At 37.9% G+C, this 16,352-nt stretch overlaps 2 protein-coding genes across 8 annotated transcripts in view; both read left to right on the top strand.

The window, feature by feature from the left end:
• Positions 1–16,352, top strand: part of LOC109113276 (AT-rich interactive domain-containing protein 1B-like) — an 849,861-nt gene that overhangs the window by 759,971 nt on the left and 73,538 nt on the right. The gene's annotated exons all lie outside the window — the stretch shown is intronic.
• LOC122140934 lies at positions 8,318–15,758 on the top strand. Of its 3 annotated transcripts, XM_042746456.1 has the most exons (6): positions 8,318–9,184; positions 9,836–9,964; positions 10,261–10,455; positions 10,550–10,697; positions 10,949–11,153; positions 15,117–15,757. In XM_042746456.1, exons 3-6 carry the CDS (start codon positions 10,292–10,294, stop codon positions 15,419–15,421), a joined length of 822 nt encoding a protein of 273 aa, XP_042602390.1. In that variant the 5' UTR covers positions 8,318–9,184; positions 9,836–9,964; positions 10,261–10,291; the 3' UTR covers positions 15,422–15,757. The 3 variants fall into 3 exon arrangements, with proteins under 3 accessions (XP_042602390.1, XP_042602391.1, XP_042602392.1); XM_042746457.1 differs by lacking the exon at positions 10,261–10,455 and having other exon boundaries at positions 15,117–15,758; XM_042746458.1 differs by lacking the exons at positions 10,550–10,697; positions 10,949–11,153; positions 15,117–15,757.

Here is a 16,352-nt window from a genome sequence, read left to right as displayed (position 1 = left end):
TGTCTCCCAGGATAAGAGTTCTTTCAAACTTAAAGCACAAAATAGACAGAAGATCAGCAAATTCACGTAAAAATCTCCTTTTGATTTAGGAGGTCTGTAGACTGTAACTGTGAACATAGAGATCGGTGCAGAGACATTAAGAACCAGACATTCAAATTAATTGTATTCTAAAGCACAGTATAAAATTAAGTGATATATTTAAAAAAAGAACACTGATCAAAATTAGAGCAAACTCTGCAGTGACCAAACTTATCAGCAGAGAGAATCAAAAGGCTAGGCTCACCTTCGCTGAGAAAACATGTTGTGTGGACAGAGGAGAACTGGCCCAAAGTTCACTTTAGTGATGAGAGCAAGTTTAATTTATTTGGGTCTGATGGGAATCATTTTGCTCAGCGACAAACTGTGGATCTCCACTGTATATAATGACTTTTATTTAATTAGTATCATATAATTGCATTAATATCAGTATAGTAAATATTTAAAATGACACCTTTGGAAATTGTAGAATTTAATCCTTTATCTTTAATAAAGTTATTGTAGTCCACAACAGTGTTTTTGCACTAAACTATTGAGAGCCACAACGGTCCAACTGTATCATTACACCAGTTTATGGCCTTCTCCAAGATAAAAGGAATGATAAAAGTATAAACCGACTATACACCTGCTCTTCAGACGATTACATGCTAAATTTAAAACAGCCACATGGGTGATTAAAAGACATTTGCATTTGCAGCCCTTTTCTTTCAAAAAGTAACAAAACATTTGTGAAAAGACTACATGTAAAATGATGTACTTTCATGTCTATGGTGATGCAGATGGCAACATAAATCATTTCACTTTCCATTACCAAAAAGGAAAAGAAAATGCATTTCAAGAAAATGTGTGTTTAAGTATTTATCTTGTCATGTAGCACCAGCAGTGGTGTCTTCCAGGAGTGGCTTCTGAAGTTCTGGATCCTCCACCAACTGCAAAACCACCAGCAAACATGAATACGCACTGTAAAAAAAGTAACTGCATATTTTGCAGTTTACAGAACGTTTTGATTCTCAAATATGAAGAAATGCAATTCCTTTTCGATACTTCACTCATACTGCATCACTTAAGATGCTATGAGGCAAAACTCCTTTTTCTCCTATACTGAAGCCTTTTCAATAATGCAGTGTAACTGCAATGGCATTGGTTAGGGCAGTTTAATAAAATTAACCAATTGCGAGGCAGCGGTGCTGCAAGAGCCTATGGCCATGAAGACTGCCAAAGCCCACCAATATGGGCGGTAGTGTTGCCAAAAGACCCGGTACTACGGTACCAGTACCGGTGGTACAGAGTACCTGGTCAACCCTGTTCTTGCTGCCCTATCCGAAAGGTGCGCAGATGCACTCTCTTCATAAAAGCACCGAGATGTGGTGACATAAAAAGGAGGAAACATACCAAACGAACAAAATACTTTAAAGACAGACAACCGGATCAAATGAAAGAATGAAAGTGGTAAGATTCATTAAAAAAAAAAATCCCATTGATTTATTTGTGGCGCCCGCCACAATATCAAAACTCACTGCCACAAATAGATTTTCCAAAAGGCTTTGACTTTATTGAATAAACATGAGCACTGCATGTGTTAAAGTCGAAACCTGGCGTGGGTGATTTTATCTCAATGTATTTCTGAAGGAAACCAACTGTCTTCAAAAAATTTATGGATGTCATTTTTATTTCATCTTGCCTGTAATGCCTGAGCAGCGCTTATTTGATTACAGCCGTTACCGGGGAAACCTCTCTCACACGCTCTACAAGCGCCTCTTGCTGGCAGAGAATGAATTTGCATATATATGCCGGCACAAATAGAGTGCAAGTCTGTGGGAAACACCGCTTCTGTTATGAATATTATTCAATATTTAAATTTGAATGTCATATTGAACATAATGAGCTAATGCTAATGAAGCTTCTTTATTAACTATTTAATTCTCCTATAACTTTTATTAGGGTAAAAAAAACAGAAGGACATGATGATATTTACTATTTTACACACCAGAGGCTTTTAACCCTCTAGGCGCCACGGTCGAGTTTACTCGACAAGATGTGGCACTGAATAAAACGGCCGATTTTGTAAAATAGGGTGTCAAATTTCATTCGACCTCCCCTCCACTAGATGGCAAACATGTCATACTTCATCTCCGACTCAAAAAAATGTCAGCTTCTATACAAAATCTTCGAGCTAGACGCATTGAATCAGTGCTAACAAAAGCGGAGCTAGTGTGTAGAGTGCGCCATTTTATCAGAGCAATATTGTCAACGTCAGCGAGTGTTTTTTTGCATTAGATTATTATTATTATAATTATTATTATTATTATTATTAGCTAATGGCATCAATAAAAAAAAACAATAAAGCTTACCCGCAATGAAGTGTTGGGACTTCTATTCGCAGAACCTGATTCTGAAGGGGAATATCTGCCTTCAGAAGATGACGGTGATTCTGAAAGTGAAAGTATAGCCCTACACCAAGCACAAATGTTGAATCCTTTGCCCAATGTAGATGGTCATTTGCCCAGTGTCAGTGGTGGGAACAATGTTTCCCAGGGGTCGGAGTGTTCATCGCGAAGTTAGCAGGCATGTTAGTTTTGTGGGGAATGAGGCGGAAGATTTTTACCGCGCTAGCCATGTAGCTTTGTCTTCTGACCGTGTGCCTCTCCGCAATCGCGGCAACAGTATTGTGGTGGAGACTTTGTCTAATGCCACTGGGTGTGTTAGACGAGGTCGAAGTATTCATAGGACAGTTAGGGGGCAACGTGAAGGCAGGGTGTGGAGTCGCAATGACAATGACAGTAGTCCGAGCTGTGCACACTCGGTGGGCGTGCAAGGCAGATCTGGCCGCGCTGCTCATAGCAGGAGCAGAGGTGGTGTGACACGTGGCAGAGGGGCTATTATGCATAGTTTATCGCAAGCTGATGGTAATGCCCGCTTTGAGTACTTGGCCAATGAGGATGAGTACCAAAGTTGGATCACGCCCTTTGATCAGCCAATTGGATATCTGGGGGAAAGAGAACTCTCCAATGCCATGGGTCTGGTAGAGAAGTCAGAGTTGGAGGATTATTGGGCCGAATATTGGCCAACCGCAACACCTGGATTTGGCAAGGTGATGTCCAGGAATAGATTTGAGATGATTTTGTCTTTCCTTCACTTCACCAATAATGAGGAGTGTGTTGACAGGGGTCAGCCAGGGTATGACAGGCTATTTAAAATCCGCCCAATCATCAATTTGGTCATCCCCCGGTTTTCAGCAATGTATGGTCCATCTAAGCAGCTGTCATTGGATGAAATGACCATTGCGTTCAAAGGGAAATCAACCTTAAAAATGTTCAACCCAAACAAACCAGACAAATATTGCTACAAAGTATTTGTTCTGAGTGAAGCCAAGTCAGGCTATGTGCTACAGTGGTCCATGTACACTGGACAAAGTAGGCCTAATACAAGTGATTTCGGTGCTACACACCTTATTGTCCGTGAGCTGATGTCTCCGTACACAGGGAAAGGGCATGAGGTGTACATGGACAGCTATTACACCTCACCAGCCATAGCAGATGTGCTGGCAAGCAATGATTTGGGTTTGTATGGGATTGTCAGCTGTAAGAGGAAGGGGATGCTAAAGTGCCTCAGCCGTGAACAGTTACCGTTGAGCAAAAGAAATGACCCAGTCTTCATGAGGAAGGCGAAAATGCTAGCTTGTGCATGGCATGATACAAAGCACCTCATAATGCTCTCTACACTGCATTCCAACACGTGTCAGAAAGCGCATCAGGACCAAACACACTGATAGTGGCTATAGGGAGATAAATAGGCCTGTTTGTGTTGATGACTAAAATTTGTTCATGGGGGTGTCGACACAGCAGACCAGAGAATGAAGACCTACCTCTTTCCCGATAGGTCAAGGAAATGGTACAACAGGATTTTCAATGCCATTCTCAGTGTAAGCATGGTGAATGCCCACATCATTTACTGCCGCTGCACTGCTGCTCCTCACAAGCCCTTGAAAGTCTTCGTGCAGGATGTCATCACTGCTTTACTGGAAGGCTTCTCCAGGAAGGAGAGCAACAAAGGCCGAAAGTCATCCTCACTGGGAGACTTGCCACAAAGACTCACTGAGCGCCACTTTATCTGCCAGGCTGATGGTTACCCAGATTGTGTAGTTTGTTCTGATCGGACCCCCCCCCCTAAAGTAAGTCAGACAAAATACATGTGCAGTCAGTGTGGGGTGGGTCTTTGTGTTGTGTCTTGCAATGAAAGGTAGCACACCATGAAACACTACAAGAAATGTCACCTGAATGGATAGGGAGTCATTATCTCTACAGCAGAAGAGTCTGCCATTTATAAGTAATGATTTACACTGTTGATTTACTATCTATTTCCCTGACCATTTAGTAGTGTACAATATGTGTTCTTTTTGTGTGTTCATGTCCTTGTGATGTGTGTGTCTTTGTCAGCTAAAAAAAGAACAACCTAAAAAACATCAACAAAAACCACAAGAAGAAAAAAAATACTAACATTGTCTCTGGTCTTGTCTCGTCTGTCTCTCGTCTTGTCTCGTCATCTCACTCATGATCTGTGCCTTGCCGTGGCGAGTGAGCTTTTGAACTAAACAGGTCTTGTCTACTTGTGTTTGTGTGTCATATGAATAATATATATGTGCCCCATACATAGAATCAGAGTGCCTACTGTATGTAGTAAATGGAAAATCTCTACAGCAAAAGGCCAACCGCTACATGTACTGGTTTGTTTTTGCCATTTATTAGTAATGATTTACACAGTTTGTTTACTACTTACTATTTACCTGAGCATTCAGTATTGTGCAATATAGCATACAGAAGGTGAGGGACATTTTGGGGGGAAAGAAGTGCTGCATTTTATCATTTAAATGTGATTTTTTATGAAAATTCTATAATCCAAGATGGCCACCACCATATGATGTCATATGCAAATTAGATGGGAAAATGTAATCCCTACATAAACTTTGGGTCATCCTTAATATTTCTATAATTTACAGAAAGCTCTCTATCTTTTATCACTTTTAAGATATAGCCTTTTGAAATTAAGATGTCAAAATCGAACTTTTTAGGAAAAAACCTCTGGCGCCTAAAGGGTTAAATGAATTATGAATCTAAAATGAGTGTGTTGTTCCTCGGGACCCACTGCTCTGCACATTTTGCATGTCTCCCTTATCTGACACACTCATTTGAATTCATGGAGCTCTTTCCTAATGAGCTGATGATCTGAATAAGGTGTGTACATTAGGGAGACATGCAAAATGTGCAGAGCTGTGGGTCCCCAGGAACAAGTTTGAAAACCACTGTGTTAGAGAATGTACAAATGGTTAACATTGTTTGTGTCACATCAGTCAGAAAAGGAGTTCTATCAGAAAGACTCAGAGAAAAGGTAAACATTTACGTGGTATTTATCCCATAAAGTGTTAACAGATGGTTCGAGTGAGTTACAATAATTAGTGAATAGTTGTATAGAAGAATTATTTTGGCGTAGGCCCAAATCCTTTGTCCAAATCCTGGGGACGCAGATTTGGCTGACCCTACCTGAAGATGAAAGCAGGGGCGGAGCCTACCCCCCAAAAAAGAAGTGTGAATTGATAAGTGTAATTGATTTTCTTTACTGGATATCCTAAAATGGAGTCAAAAGATTAGCATTAAATTTGATGAAAAGGGCATTATTAATAAATATTTATAAACAAATGACTGTATGAGCTATGTTCTGATAGGCTGTATTATGCACATTTAACACAAAGGCAGTGTAGTTTATGTAATGATAAAAGCCATGATTGGCCAATGTTGTGAAGGACAGGATAGGCTAAGTTAAAAAAAAACAATATTTAGACTTACCTGATGGTCGCACTAGACCATATTGTGCAAAGGCAACTAAAGGTTGTGTAAAGTGAAGGCCTGCAGAGAGACTTGAAAGACTCTGCAGACAAAACTCCATCTAACCATTCGAATCCAATGAGTGAACCCCCAAAAGAAAATAAACCAGATCACATGACACGTAGTTAAAGAAATACTAAGAAGGCGTTGGCGACCGGATGGGGCATGTTCAGTGACACGACAAAGTTCAGATTCCTTTAACTTTATGCAAATGAAGAGCGACTTTTGGGAGCGACAGCCAATAGGAAAGAAGACTGTAGAGCTCATCATGTGATCGTTCTCCTCTCAGCCGTAGATAAACATAGGCAATGGAAGAAAGTAGACTGTTTCTCATTCATTTTTGTTTGTATGTACAGATTTAATTTAGATTTTATATAGTTTTTGCCTCCAAAATGTTTGTACTTAGCGGCAAAAGACCTGATTCACTGTCAAGACAACCAGTATTAAGAACACCCACTAGCAACCTCGTCACCACCCCCTAGCAACATGCAGCAAAAAAAGTCACTGCTAGTGTGAACGAGGCTTGAAACATGACTCTTTTTTTTCAGACAGTTTATCAGTAATCACTCTTGTTGGGCTACATGAATTGATTTCTCAGCATTTTTTGAACACTGAGCAGTTGCAAATGTGATATTTATTTACAGCAATTGAATAATAAGAAGTTAATATTGTGGTATATATTAGACACAATAGGGTGTGATTTAGCTAAATTGTATACGTGAAAATATTACCTATAAAGCCACAGAAGAACTGTTGTGCGTCTCCTAATAAAACACAAAAGGTGTTCGATTTGAAGCAGCACTGCACAGACCATTCTGTGTGTGACAGCAAAGTACCGCGAGAGCCATTAGACAGCATTTGTAAAAATTTTGTTTTGATGTCAAATAAGTCTTGCTGTTTTGCTTTTTTGTTAAAGCAGTGCTGCTGTTGTAAAATTATACAGCTACAGTTGTGTTGCGGTGTTTTAAAGCAGTTTTGATTTTGTTCTTCCTTATCACTCTATTTACAGGGTTTCACTGTCCACTCTGTTCAAATGTGAATGAATGTCTATGCATAGATGTGTCCAGAGCTGTGTGAGATCACTACCATCCTGCTTTTTTAAGGGGGTGGGTAGGGGTGTTAAGTTATTATTATTATTATTTTGTTGTTGTTTCGTTTTTTCCCCATAGGTTTTTTACATTCTAAAGATCTCTTTATTCCAAAGATACTACAAGCTAGTCAGTGTAACGTATTCTAAGTTGCTTCAGAAGTATTGCAAGTATTAAGTACAACAATAAAAATGTGCATTGACATAAAAAAAGGAAATTTACTTTTGGAACTTAAGTACTTTTAAAAGCAAGTACTTATGTACTTTGACTTAAGTAAAAATCTGTCTTCACAACTTTTACTTGTAATGGAGTTATATTTGACCTGCAGTATCTGTACTTTCACTCAATTAATGAAGTTGAGTACTTTGTCCGCCTCTGTGAAAGGCTGTGATAGGCCATGCTATGCAAGATGCAGAAGCTCCACAGTGCAACAGAATGACAGCGACAGAACAAAAAAAAAACACATAATAAAATAATAAAAAATACAAATAAGTAGGTAAGGAATGACAATATACAAGTTGACAGCAGTCCGGACTACCCTCTGTAGTCTTCTGAGGTCAGATTTAGAAGCTGAGCTGAACCAGACAGTTACTGAAGTGCAGAGGACGGATTCAGTGATGGAGGAGTAGAACTGTTTCAGCAGCTCCTGTGGCAGGTTAAACTTCCTCAGTTGGCGAAGGAAGTACAACTTCTGCTGGGCCTTTTTCACAATGGAGTCAATGTGAATGTCCCACTTCAGGTCCTGAGAGATTGTGGTGCCCAAAAACCTGAATGACTCCACTGCAGTCACAGTGCACATGATGGTTAGTGGGGGGAGTGCAGGGGGTTTTCTCCTGAAGTCCACGATCATCTCCACTGTTTTGAGCGTGTTAAGCTCCAGGTTGTTGAGACTGCACCAGACAGCCAGCGCTTTAACCTCCTGTCTGTAAGCAGACTCGTCACCGTCCTGAATGAGGCCGATGAGTGTGGTGTCATCTGCAAACTTCAGGATCTTGACAGAGGGGTCCTTAGATGTGCAATCATTGGTGTACAGGGAGAAGAGAAGTGGAGAGAGAACGCAGCCCTGAGGATTACCAGTGCTGATTGTACGGGTGCTGGATGTGTATTTTCCCAGCCTCACTAGCTGCTGCCTGTCTGTCAGGAAGCTGTTGATCCACTGACAGAAGAAGGTGGGCATGGAGAGCTGAGTTAGTTTGGGCAGGAGGAGGTTTGGGATGATAGTGTTAAAGGCCGAGCTGAAGTCCACAAACAGGATCCTCACATAAGTCCAGAGCATGTGAGCGGAGTGAAGCGGGAGCGAGCGGGGAGCACGAGGGTCAGGGTATATTCTGGCAAACCGTTTGCCAATCACGTTTCGCAATCGGCAAAGCAGATCATAGCACACGCCTTTTACCAACACACGATGTATAACTCGCAAAGCAAAACGTTCCTGCATGTTTTCCCAGCACATCACTATCAATACACATAGAAAGCAAGAGGCTCAAGACGTAAGGGGCGGGGCAATCGTTTAAAATTTTCAAATTAAAAGTTTTAAACGTACGAACGTAAACAGATTGCAATGGGAAATTGTTATAAATGTGGACATCCACAAACAGTACAGTATATTGTTTTGAGTATGTTGCATAAGGGAGAGACGTCAATTCTCTCGACAGTTAATTCATTAATTAAGATGGCTGGGAATTGATAAAGTTTTACTAAAAGTATTATTAGGAAACGGGTCAAGACAATCAAGACTTAAAATATTATTTAAATTTCTAAAAAAAACAGTAGTTATGGATATAATCTAGTGTTATTTATTTTAATTCTTCCTCATCTTTCTTACTGTCTCTTGTTCCATACGCACTCCCACTCAGATTAGTAGGTGGCGTTAATGTACCTTTATACGTTGGCTTGCCAAACCATCATAAAACACCAGAAGAAGAAACCCGCGCGAGTTTGAATGCATGCAGTATCTTCCACTCAGCTGTTGCCATGAGTTTATCGACACATGAAGACCTTATAATGACTATGTATGAAAATGGACACACAGACACAGAAATATCATATCATTTATCTGAGCTAGGAATGCAGAGGGGGAATTCAGAGCGAAATATAAGAAAATTCCGTTCTGAAAGAGGTCTTAAGAGAAAATGCATCTCCGACGAGGAATTAGAGTTGGCGGTTTCACGAGCAGTGGTAGAGGTAAGCATTTTCCCTAAATTGTTTAATGTAACTTTATGCGCAAGTGGTCATTTTTCAGAATTCTTATAGATAATCTTTATAGATGATTAATAAGGTTGTTGCAAATCACCCTCAAAGATGCTGCATGATGACGCTGTAATGTGATAGTCCAGTAATACTCAGAAGTTTACCTAATCAGGGTCTATACTATGTATGTAATATGTCTATATTTTATATACTTTCAAATTTTAATATTTAATATCATTTGAATATTCTTTCAAATGTCACGTGAACCGATCGTCGCTTTCTACTAACACAAAATGTTCATGAATGAACATGATGATATTATTTAAACTGCAAAAACATGTCAATAGCGACCATTTTTCGAGTTCAAGTCCACTGATGTTAATCCATTAAACTCCTGTTTGGTTTGTTTGGTGGACAAATTTCAGCATTTGATTAGTCAGATTGCCTGTCAATAAAACTCAAATAGTTCATTGAATAACAAATAGAGATAGGTTAAATGCTGTAAAATGCATTAAAAAAATTAGCATCTGAAAAATATTTACTACTTTACTACTATATATATATATATATGAGAGAGAACTTTGCAACAGTAATGCATTGTTTTTATGTAATCTTATATCTTAATCTTTTTTTTTTTTTTTACAGACTGGACCATATTACGGGCGTAAAATGATGACGGGCTACCTTGCTGCACAAGGTGTTAATGCATCAGAGGTCAGAGTGGGACAGACATTGGCACAAATGCATGAACCATATCACCGGGCTCGATGCCAGGTAGAGTTGGATGGGATAATACATTGCTTATCAAGTTAAACACATCATCATGTCTTTGCATGTAAATAATTATACATTGTGGAATCATACATCAGTGTCTATTTGGTCATCAGCCTTTATACGTATAGATAATACCTGAGTGTGGTGTTGCAAATTTTTGCTGTTTCCATTGCATTCTGTTGTAAGGGGGAACAAAAACTATTACTAAAAACTAACTAGTGCAGAATGTTAAAAAGTCTTACTACTTTCATACTTTCTAAAAGACCTGTATGTAACCTAATTAAATTTTATTTCAGGGAGCACGGAATTTGAATCCGGTCCCATACAATGCAGAGTATGTGGGGTCACAAACTCCATATGGACCAAAATGAAAAGCTTTGCATGTTTGGTGTCACACATGTTATTGCGATTGATGGCTTCAGCAAGAAAATTGTTGGCCATTCCACTATGCCAATAAAGAATAATTTAATCATTTATGAAGAGGTGTACAAGTAAGATGAAATATTATATTATTATATGTTCATAGTTTTTGTGTACCTTAATGTTAATGTTAAATTCTAACTTTATTTTTTTATTTCTTCCTTGAAAAGCTGTCCTTTCCCATGGGATGTGGGACCAGGTCAGAGTGGACCATGGCACAGAATTGTACCTAACCCTCTTCATGCAGGAAATGTTGGCAGAATACAGACATAACCAGCAGAGACTACCTTACCTCCAGACAACATCAACTAAGGTGAGATTAATAAAGAAGGGAAAATAATTTGTAGGTCCATCTAAACTTTAGAATTACTGAATAATGTAAGTACAATTATAAATAGAAACAGTCATTACAACTTCAGCCCTAGATGCATGTATGTGGCATAAATAGCTTATTTATAATAATCCATTTATGATGTAGCAGTTGTGCTGTTGTGTCAGAACATTTTATACTGTCTGATTTTAAATTATGCTTTACATTGTGTACATTGTTCTTTTAATCAGCAGAACCACACTGTAGAGAGAATGTGGCCTGAAGTAAATAAGCGGGTCAATTTCCCAATCAAGAGTGCACTTATCCAAATGGTTGACCAGGAGTCTTTGGACATGGAGGATGGGTTGATGAGGTACTGTGTGTCCAATCTTACATGCCAGATCAGCCAGATTGGAGTGCAGAGATTTGTTCATGCATGGAACAGTCATAATATTACAGGTATGCTGGACAGTGTTTTTACATTTACACAAAAAAAGGGTCTTTTAATTTACATTGGTACAATTTGCAGACACTTTTAGCCAAAGAAGATAACAAACCATTCAGAAATTCAGGCTAAAGTCTCATAATCTAATTATGATGAAAACAACTGATTTCAATCTTTGACGTGACCTTATGCAATATTATAGGGATGTGACATGATCTCGTGGCACGAGATCTTGTGAGATCCGACGTGTCTCGCTGTATCTCGCAAGAACGTGCCTATTTCCTTGCAAAACAATTTGCAGTGTTTACATTAGAGCTGCTAGAGTAATCATTTAAATGTACAGGTCCTTCTCAAAAAATTTGCATATTGTGATAAAGTTCATTATTTTCCATAATGTAATGATAAAAATTAAACTTTCATATATTTTAGATTCATTGCACACCAACTGAAATATTTCAGGTCTTTTATTGTTTTAATACTGATGATTTTGGCATACAGCTCATGAGAACCCAAAATTCCTATCTCAAAAAATAAGCATATTTCATCCGACCAATAAAAGAAAAGTGTTTTTAATACAAAAAAAGTCAACCTTCAAATAATTATGTTCAGTTATGCACTCAATACTTGGTCGGGAATCCTTTTGCAGAAATGACTGCTTCAATGCGGCGTGGCATGGAGGCAATCAGCCTGTGGCACTGCTGAGGTGTTATGGAGGCCCAGGATGCTTCGATAGCGGCTTTAAGCTCATCCAGAGTGTTGGGTCTTGCTTCTCTCAACTTTCTCTTCACAATATCCCACAGATTCTCTATGGGGTTCAGGTCAGGAGAGTTGGCAGGCCAATTGAGCACAGTAATACCATGGTCATAGTACCATAGTAAACCATTTACCAGTGGTTTTGGCACTGTGAGCAGGTGCCAGGTCGTGCTGAAAAACGAAATCTTCATCTCCATAAAGCTTTTCAGCAGATGGAAGCATGAAGTGCTCCCAAATCTCTGATAGCTAGCTGCATTGACCCCTGCCCTTGATAAAACACAGTGGACCAACACCAGCAGCTGACATGGCACCCCAGACCATCACTGACTGTGGGTACTTGACACTGGACTTCAGGCATTTTGGCATTTTCCTTCTCCCCAGTCTTCCTCCAGACTCTGGCACCTTGATTTCCGAATGACATGCAAAATTTGCTTTCATCCGAAAAAAAAGTACTTTGGACCACTGAGCAACAGTCCAGTGCTGCTTCTCTGTAGCCCAGGTCAGGCGCTTTCTGCCGCTGTTTCTGGTTCAAAAGCACACGCCTGTGCACGGTGGCTCTGGATGTTTCTACTCCAGACTCAGTCCACTGCTTCCGCAGGTCCCCCAAGGTCTGGAATCGGTCCTTCTCCACAATCTTCCTCAGGGTCCGGTCACCTCTTCTCGTTGTGCAGCGTTTTTTGCCACACTTTTTCCTTCCCACAGACTTCCCACTGAGGTGCCTTGATACAGCACTCTGGGACCAGCCTATTCATTCAGAAATTTCTTTCTGTGTCTTACCCTCTCGCTTGAGGGTGTCAATGATGGCCTTCTGGACAGCAGTCAGGTCGGCAGTCTTACCCATGATTGCGGTTTTGAGTAATGAACCAGACTGGGAGTTTTTTTAAAAGCCTCAGGAATCTTTTGCAGGTGTTTAGAGTTAATTAGTTGATTCAGATGATTAGGTTAATAGCTCGTTTAAAGAACCTTTTCATGATATGCTAATTTTTTGTGATAGGAATTTTGGGTTTTCATGAGCTGTATGCCAAAATCATCAGTATTAAAACAATAAAAGACCTGAAATATTTCAGTTGGTGTGCAATGAATCTAAAATATATGAAAGTTTAATTTTTATCATTACATTATGGAAAATAATGAACTTTATCACAATATACTAATTTTTTGAGAAGGACCTGTAATTAATCCATTCAAACACCCATGCAATCTTATTCCTGAATGTCAACGATTCACATTGTGCTGCTCATGCTCCACTGATGGTTATGATGTGAAACAGGTGTTAAAGTAATTAAAATCTGCATACATGCTGCTGTTGATCCAAAAAGAGCAACACAAACAGTTTTTTCAACCACATAATGATCATTGCTTCTGTGTTACATACATTTAAAAACAGAAATACTAGGATAAAAGTTTATAGTTTGGGTATAAACACTAATTTTTATCGCTAATGTAGACAATAAAAGAATCACTTGTATTGTAACACTTATCCTCTTCTGACAGGAGGTGACAACTGGAGGTTAAAAAAGTATTTATCATTGAATCATCTATTCAGGAGATTGCAATTGTGAAACAAGTCTTCATTAATTGAGACACTGACTCCTTCATTTTTTTTTATTTGTTTGAATAGATTTTTTTTAAAATATTTGTCAGAACCACCAGTAAATTGTTTTGTTTAGATTTTTTTTTCAGAATCATGAGAGAATCGTGATCTCCAATTTATTTAAAAAAAATTTGATTTTCAATTGATCCAGAATCGTGCAGCTTTAGTTTACATGTTTATTACAACATATAATCCATTAAAATATGAATTTTATTTCATAAAGTACAAGTTCATATCAAAATGCACATGCATTTTTTGTTTTTCAGTTGAATAAAATACTATTTTTCCCTATATATTAAGGATTAAATAAAAAAAAAAAGTCTTGTCTCCGTCTCATCTCGTGAGATAAGTGTCTCATCACATCCCTACAATATTAAGGTATCATGGTTATATTTACAAAGACTGTTCTTTAGATTATGTAGTATGGTTTTTATGTAAGTATTTTCAAATCTGTCATTTGATAACCATTCTCGATAAGGCAGGATGACCATCTAGGAAGTAGTCCAGGATAGAGGAGATTTTGATGAATATACTCTGCATTGTTAGACTATCATAATCTTCCTTGACAAAGTATGAGTCTTAAAAAATTAAAATGTGGTGGCAAAAGAGATCTGGGGTGTAATTTCAATGAAGAACAGTGGGGGCTGTATGTCAGAATATTTTCCCCTCATTTTCTTGTAACAAAATAGCTGAACAGAACTATAAAATGTATGCATAGGATTTACCTTACCCCCCCTTTGAGAAAAAATGTATCATCCAAATGTCACAGATGTAAAACCTACATAGGATCAGTGATGCATATCTTTTAGGAATGTAGAAAACTGAAATATTTCTGGAAAGCAATACAGAATTTCACAGCCAAGGTTTTGCAAACTTCATTGGACAATACACCAGCACAATATCTTTTTGGTATAGTATTGGACATGACATTTGACCCTATATCTGTAAAGAGGCTTGGCATATTATCATACTTGGCAAAAAAAAAAAGTTTTCTCAACTGGAACCAACCAATGCCTCCAACATTTGATCTTTGTAAACAACTTTTAAATGAAACATTACGATTGGAAGAGTACACTTACAACTTAAATAACAAAGGCCAGTACGTTTTTTTGAAAAAATATGGATGCCTTTTATAGACCTAACCTTTTGGCCACCACAGATATGCATTACAAAATGTATGACTATTTATATACTACAGGACATTGATGTTATTACTTTTTCCTCCCTTCTATGCATCAGTGCTGTATTTTCCATCAGTTTGTTATATTTAAATACCGTTGATCTTTTTATTTAATGTATTTGACGTTTGTTGTTTCTACTGTTAGTTTTTTGTTCTATTACTTTTTCTCCTATGCATATTAAAATGAATAAACAATTAAAAAAAGACAGTAAATCACAAAAATGACTTTAGCTGGGTTTACAGTCATATTTCATCAACATGTCTTTTTACCTTGAATAGAATCCAATAACCCATTTCATTGATAACACAATGCAAAACCATACTCATTCAATAACTCAGTTGGCAGAATATGGTTTGCTGACAAATGTCGAAGGTGTGACCAAAAAAAAGTGAACCAGCATTATTTACTTTAGTATTATCAGTATTTATTTTTCTCAACTTAATTTATAGGCAAAGGCATCCCCAATCTGCTGGCAAGAGATGGCTGCAAAACAAGGATTTTAGCGGAATTTCTGCCAAGGGCATCAGAATCTGCTGAGCTGTACCGTCAGGAAATGGGACAGAGATTGACCACTCCATCATCGTTTGGTATTGACCCATTCCAGTCTGAGGAGGATAAAATTAGGGCAGAGACAGAATTTAATTTCCTTTATTTTGACCTTGGAGATGTACTGAACTGTACTGTAAATGAGCATTACCACCCATTCCAGGACTGTTTAACTGAGCTAATTAACATCACCAGAAGATGTGCATAGATGTCACCAGAAGATGTGCAAGAGTTGCTTTATTTTGTTGTAATTGTAATAATGAACACGACATCAATAAGTCGTGTCATTGTACATTAATCATTTTGCCTACTGTAGCATAGTGTATAAAATATTACAAGAACAGCAGTTACAGTAAGTATAATAGTGAAATTGGATAAAATTCTGGTAGCAAATGATCATTTAAGTCAATGATTTGTATTGGTCAGTTTAAAGCAAAACAAACTGGTACTGACAAAATAGTCTAATAAATTAAATGTAAATGAACTACAACTTTATTTTTTTTTTTACTCAGTATGCCACTGCATGCAAACAGAACATGTTTAAAACATTAACATCTTTAACGTTTCACAAACAGATGGCCATGGTTTGAAAAAGATGGTGTTTACATGGCCTGGAACAATCAGTTTACATTGCATTGTTTAAATGTGTAAACTGCATATTGGTATGCATTAAAGTATTACATCTTACTGACAACAACTATTACAAAACAGTAACAACAAACCTATTACAATGAAATACTAAATCTTTTCAGTTTGCATATTGTATTTTTTAGTGTAAACTAACATATTTGCATTAAAACGTGTTACATGCAAACATTGACTTCGCATCAAGAATGCTGAGAGGAAAAACTATTACAAAACAGTCAACAGACCTGATGAATAAAAACATTACAACGAATTGTTTAAACATTCAAAATGCAAATCAGATTAGAAATGGTATTAAAAAACAAAACATGGTAATAGACATGGCAAATAAACACTTTTTATATTGTATTAAAAATGTCCATATTGCCATATGTTTTATCCTTCAGAATGCTACACAAACCGTTGCAACCTCAGGCAGAGCTGTTAGCTGCTAATCTAAGGCCTTAATAAACATTTTAAAACTTAACAGAGAGGCAAGCAACAACCAACAATTG

This window comes from Cyprinus carpio, chromosome B20, assembly GCF_018340385.1.
Source record: "Cyprinus carpio isolate SPL01 chromosome B20, ASM1834038v1, whole genome shotgun sequence".
In the NCBI taxonomy this organism is placed as follows: domain Eukaryota; kingdom Metazoa; phylum Chordata; class Actinopteri; order Cypriniformes; family Cyprinidae; genus Cyprinus; species Cyprinus carpio.
This window is presented reverse-complemented; position numbering and strand designations above follow the sequence as displayed.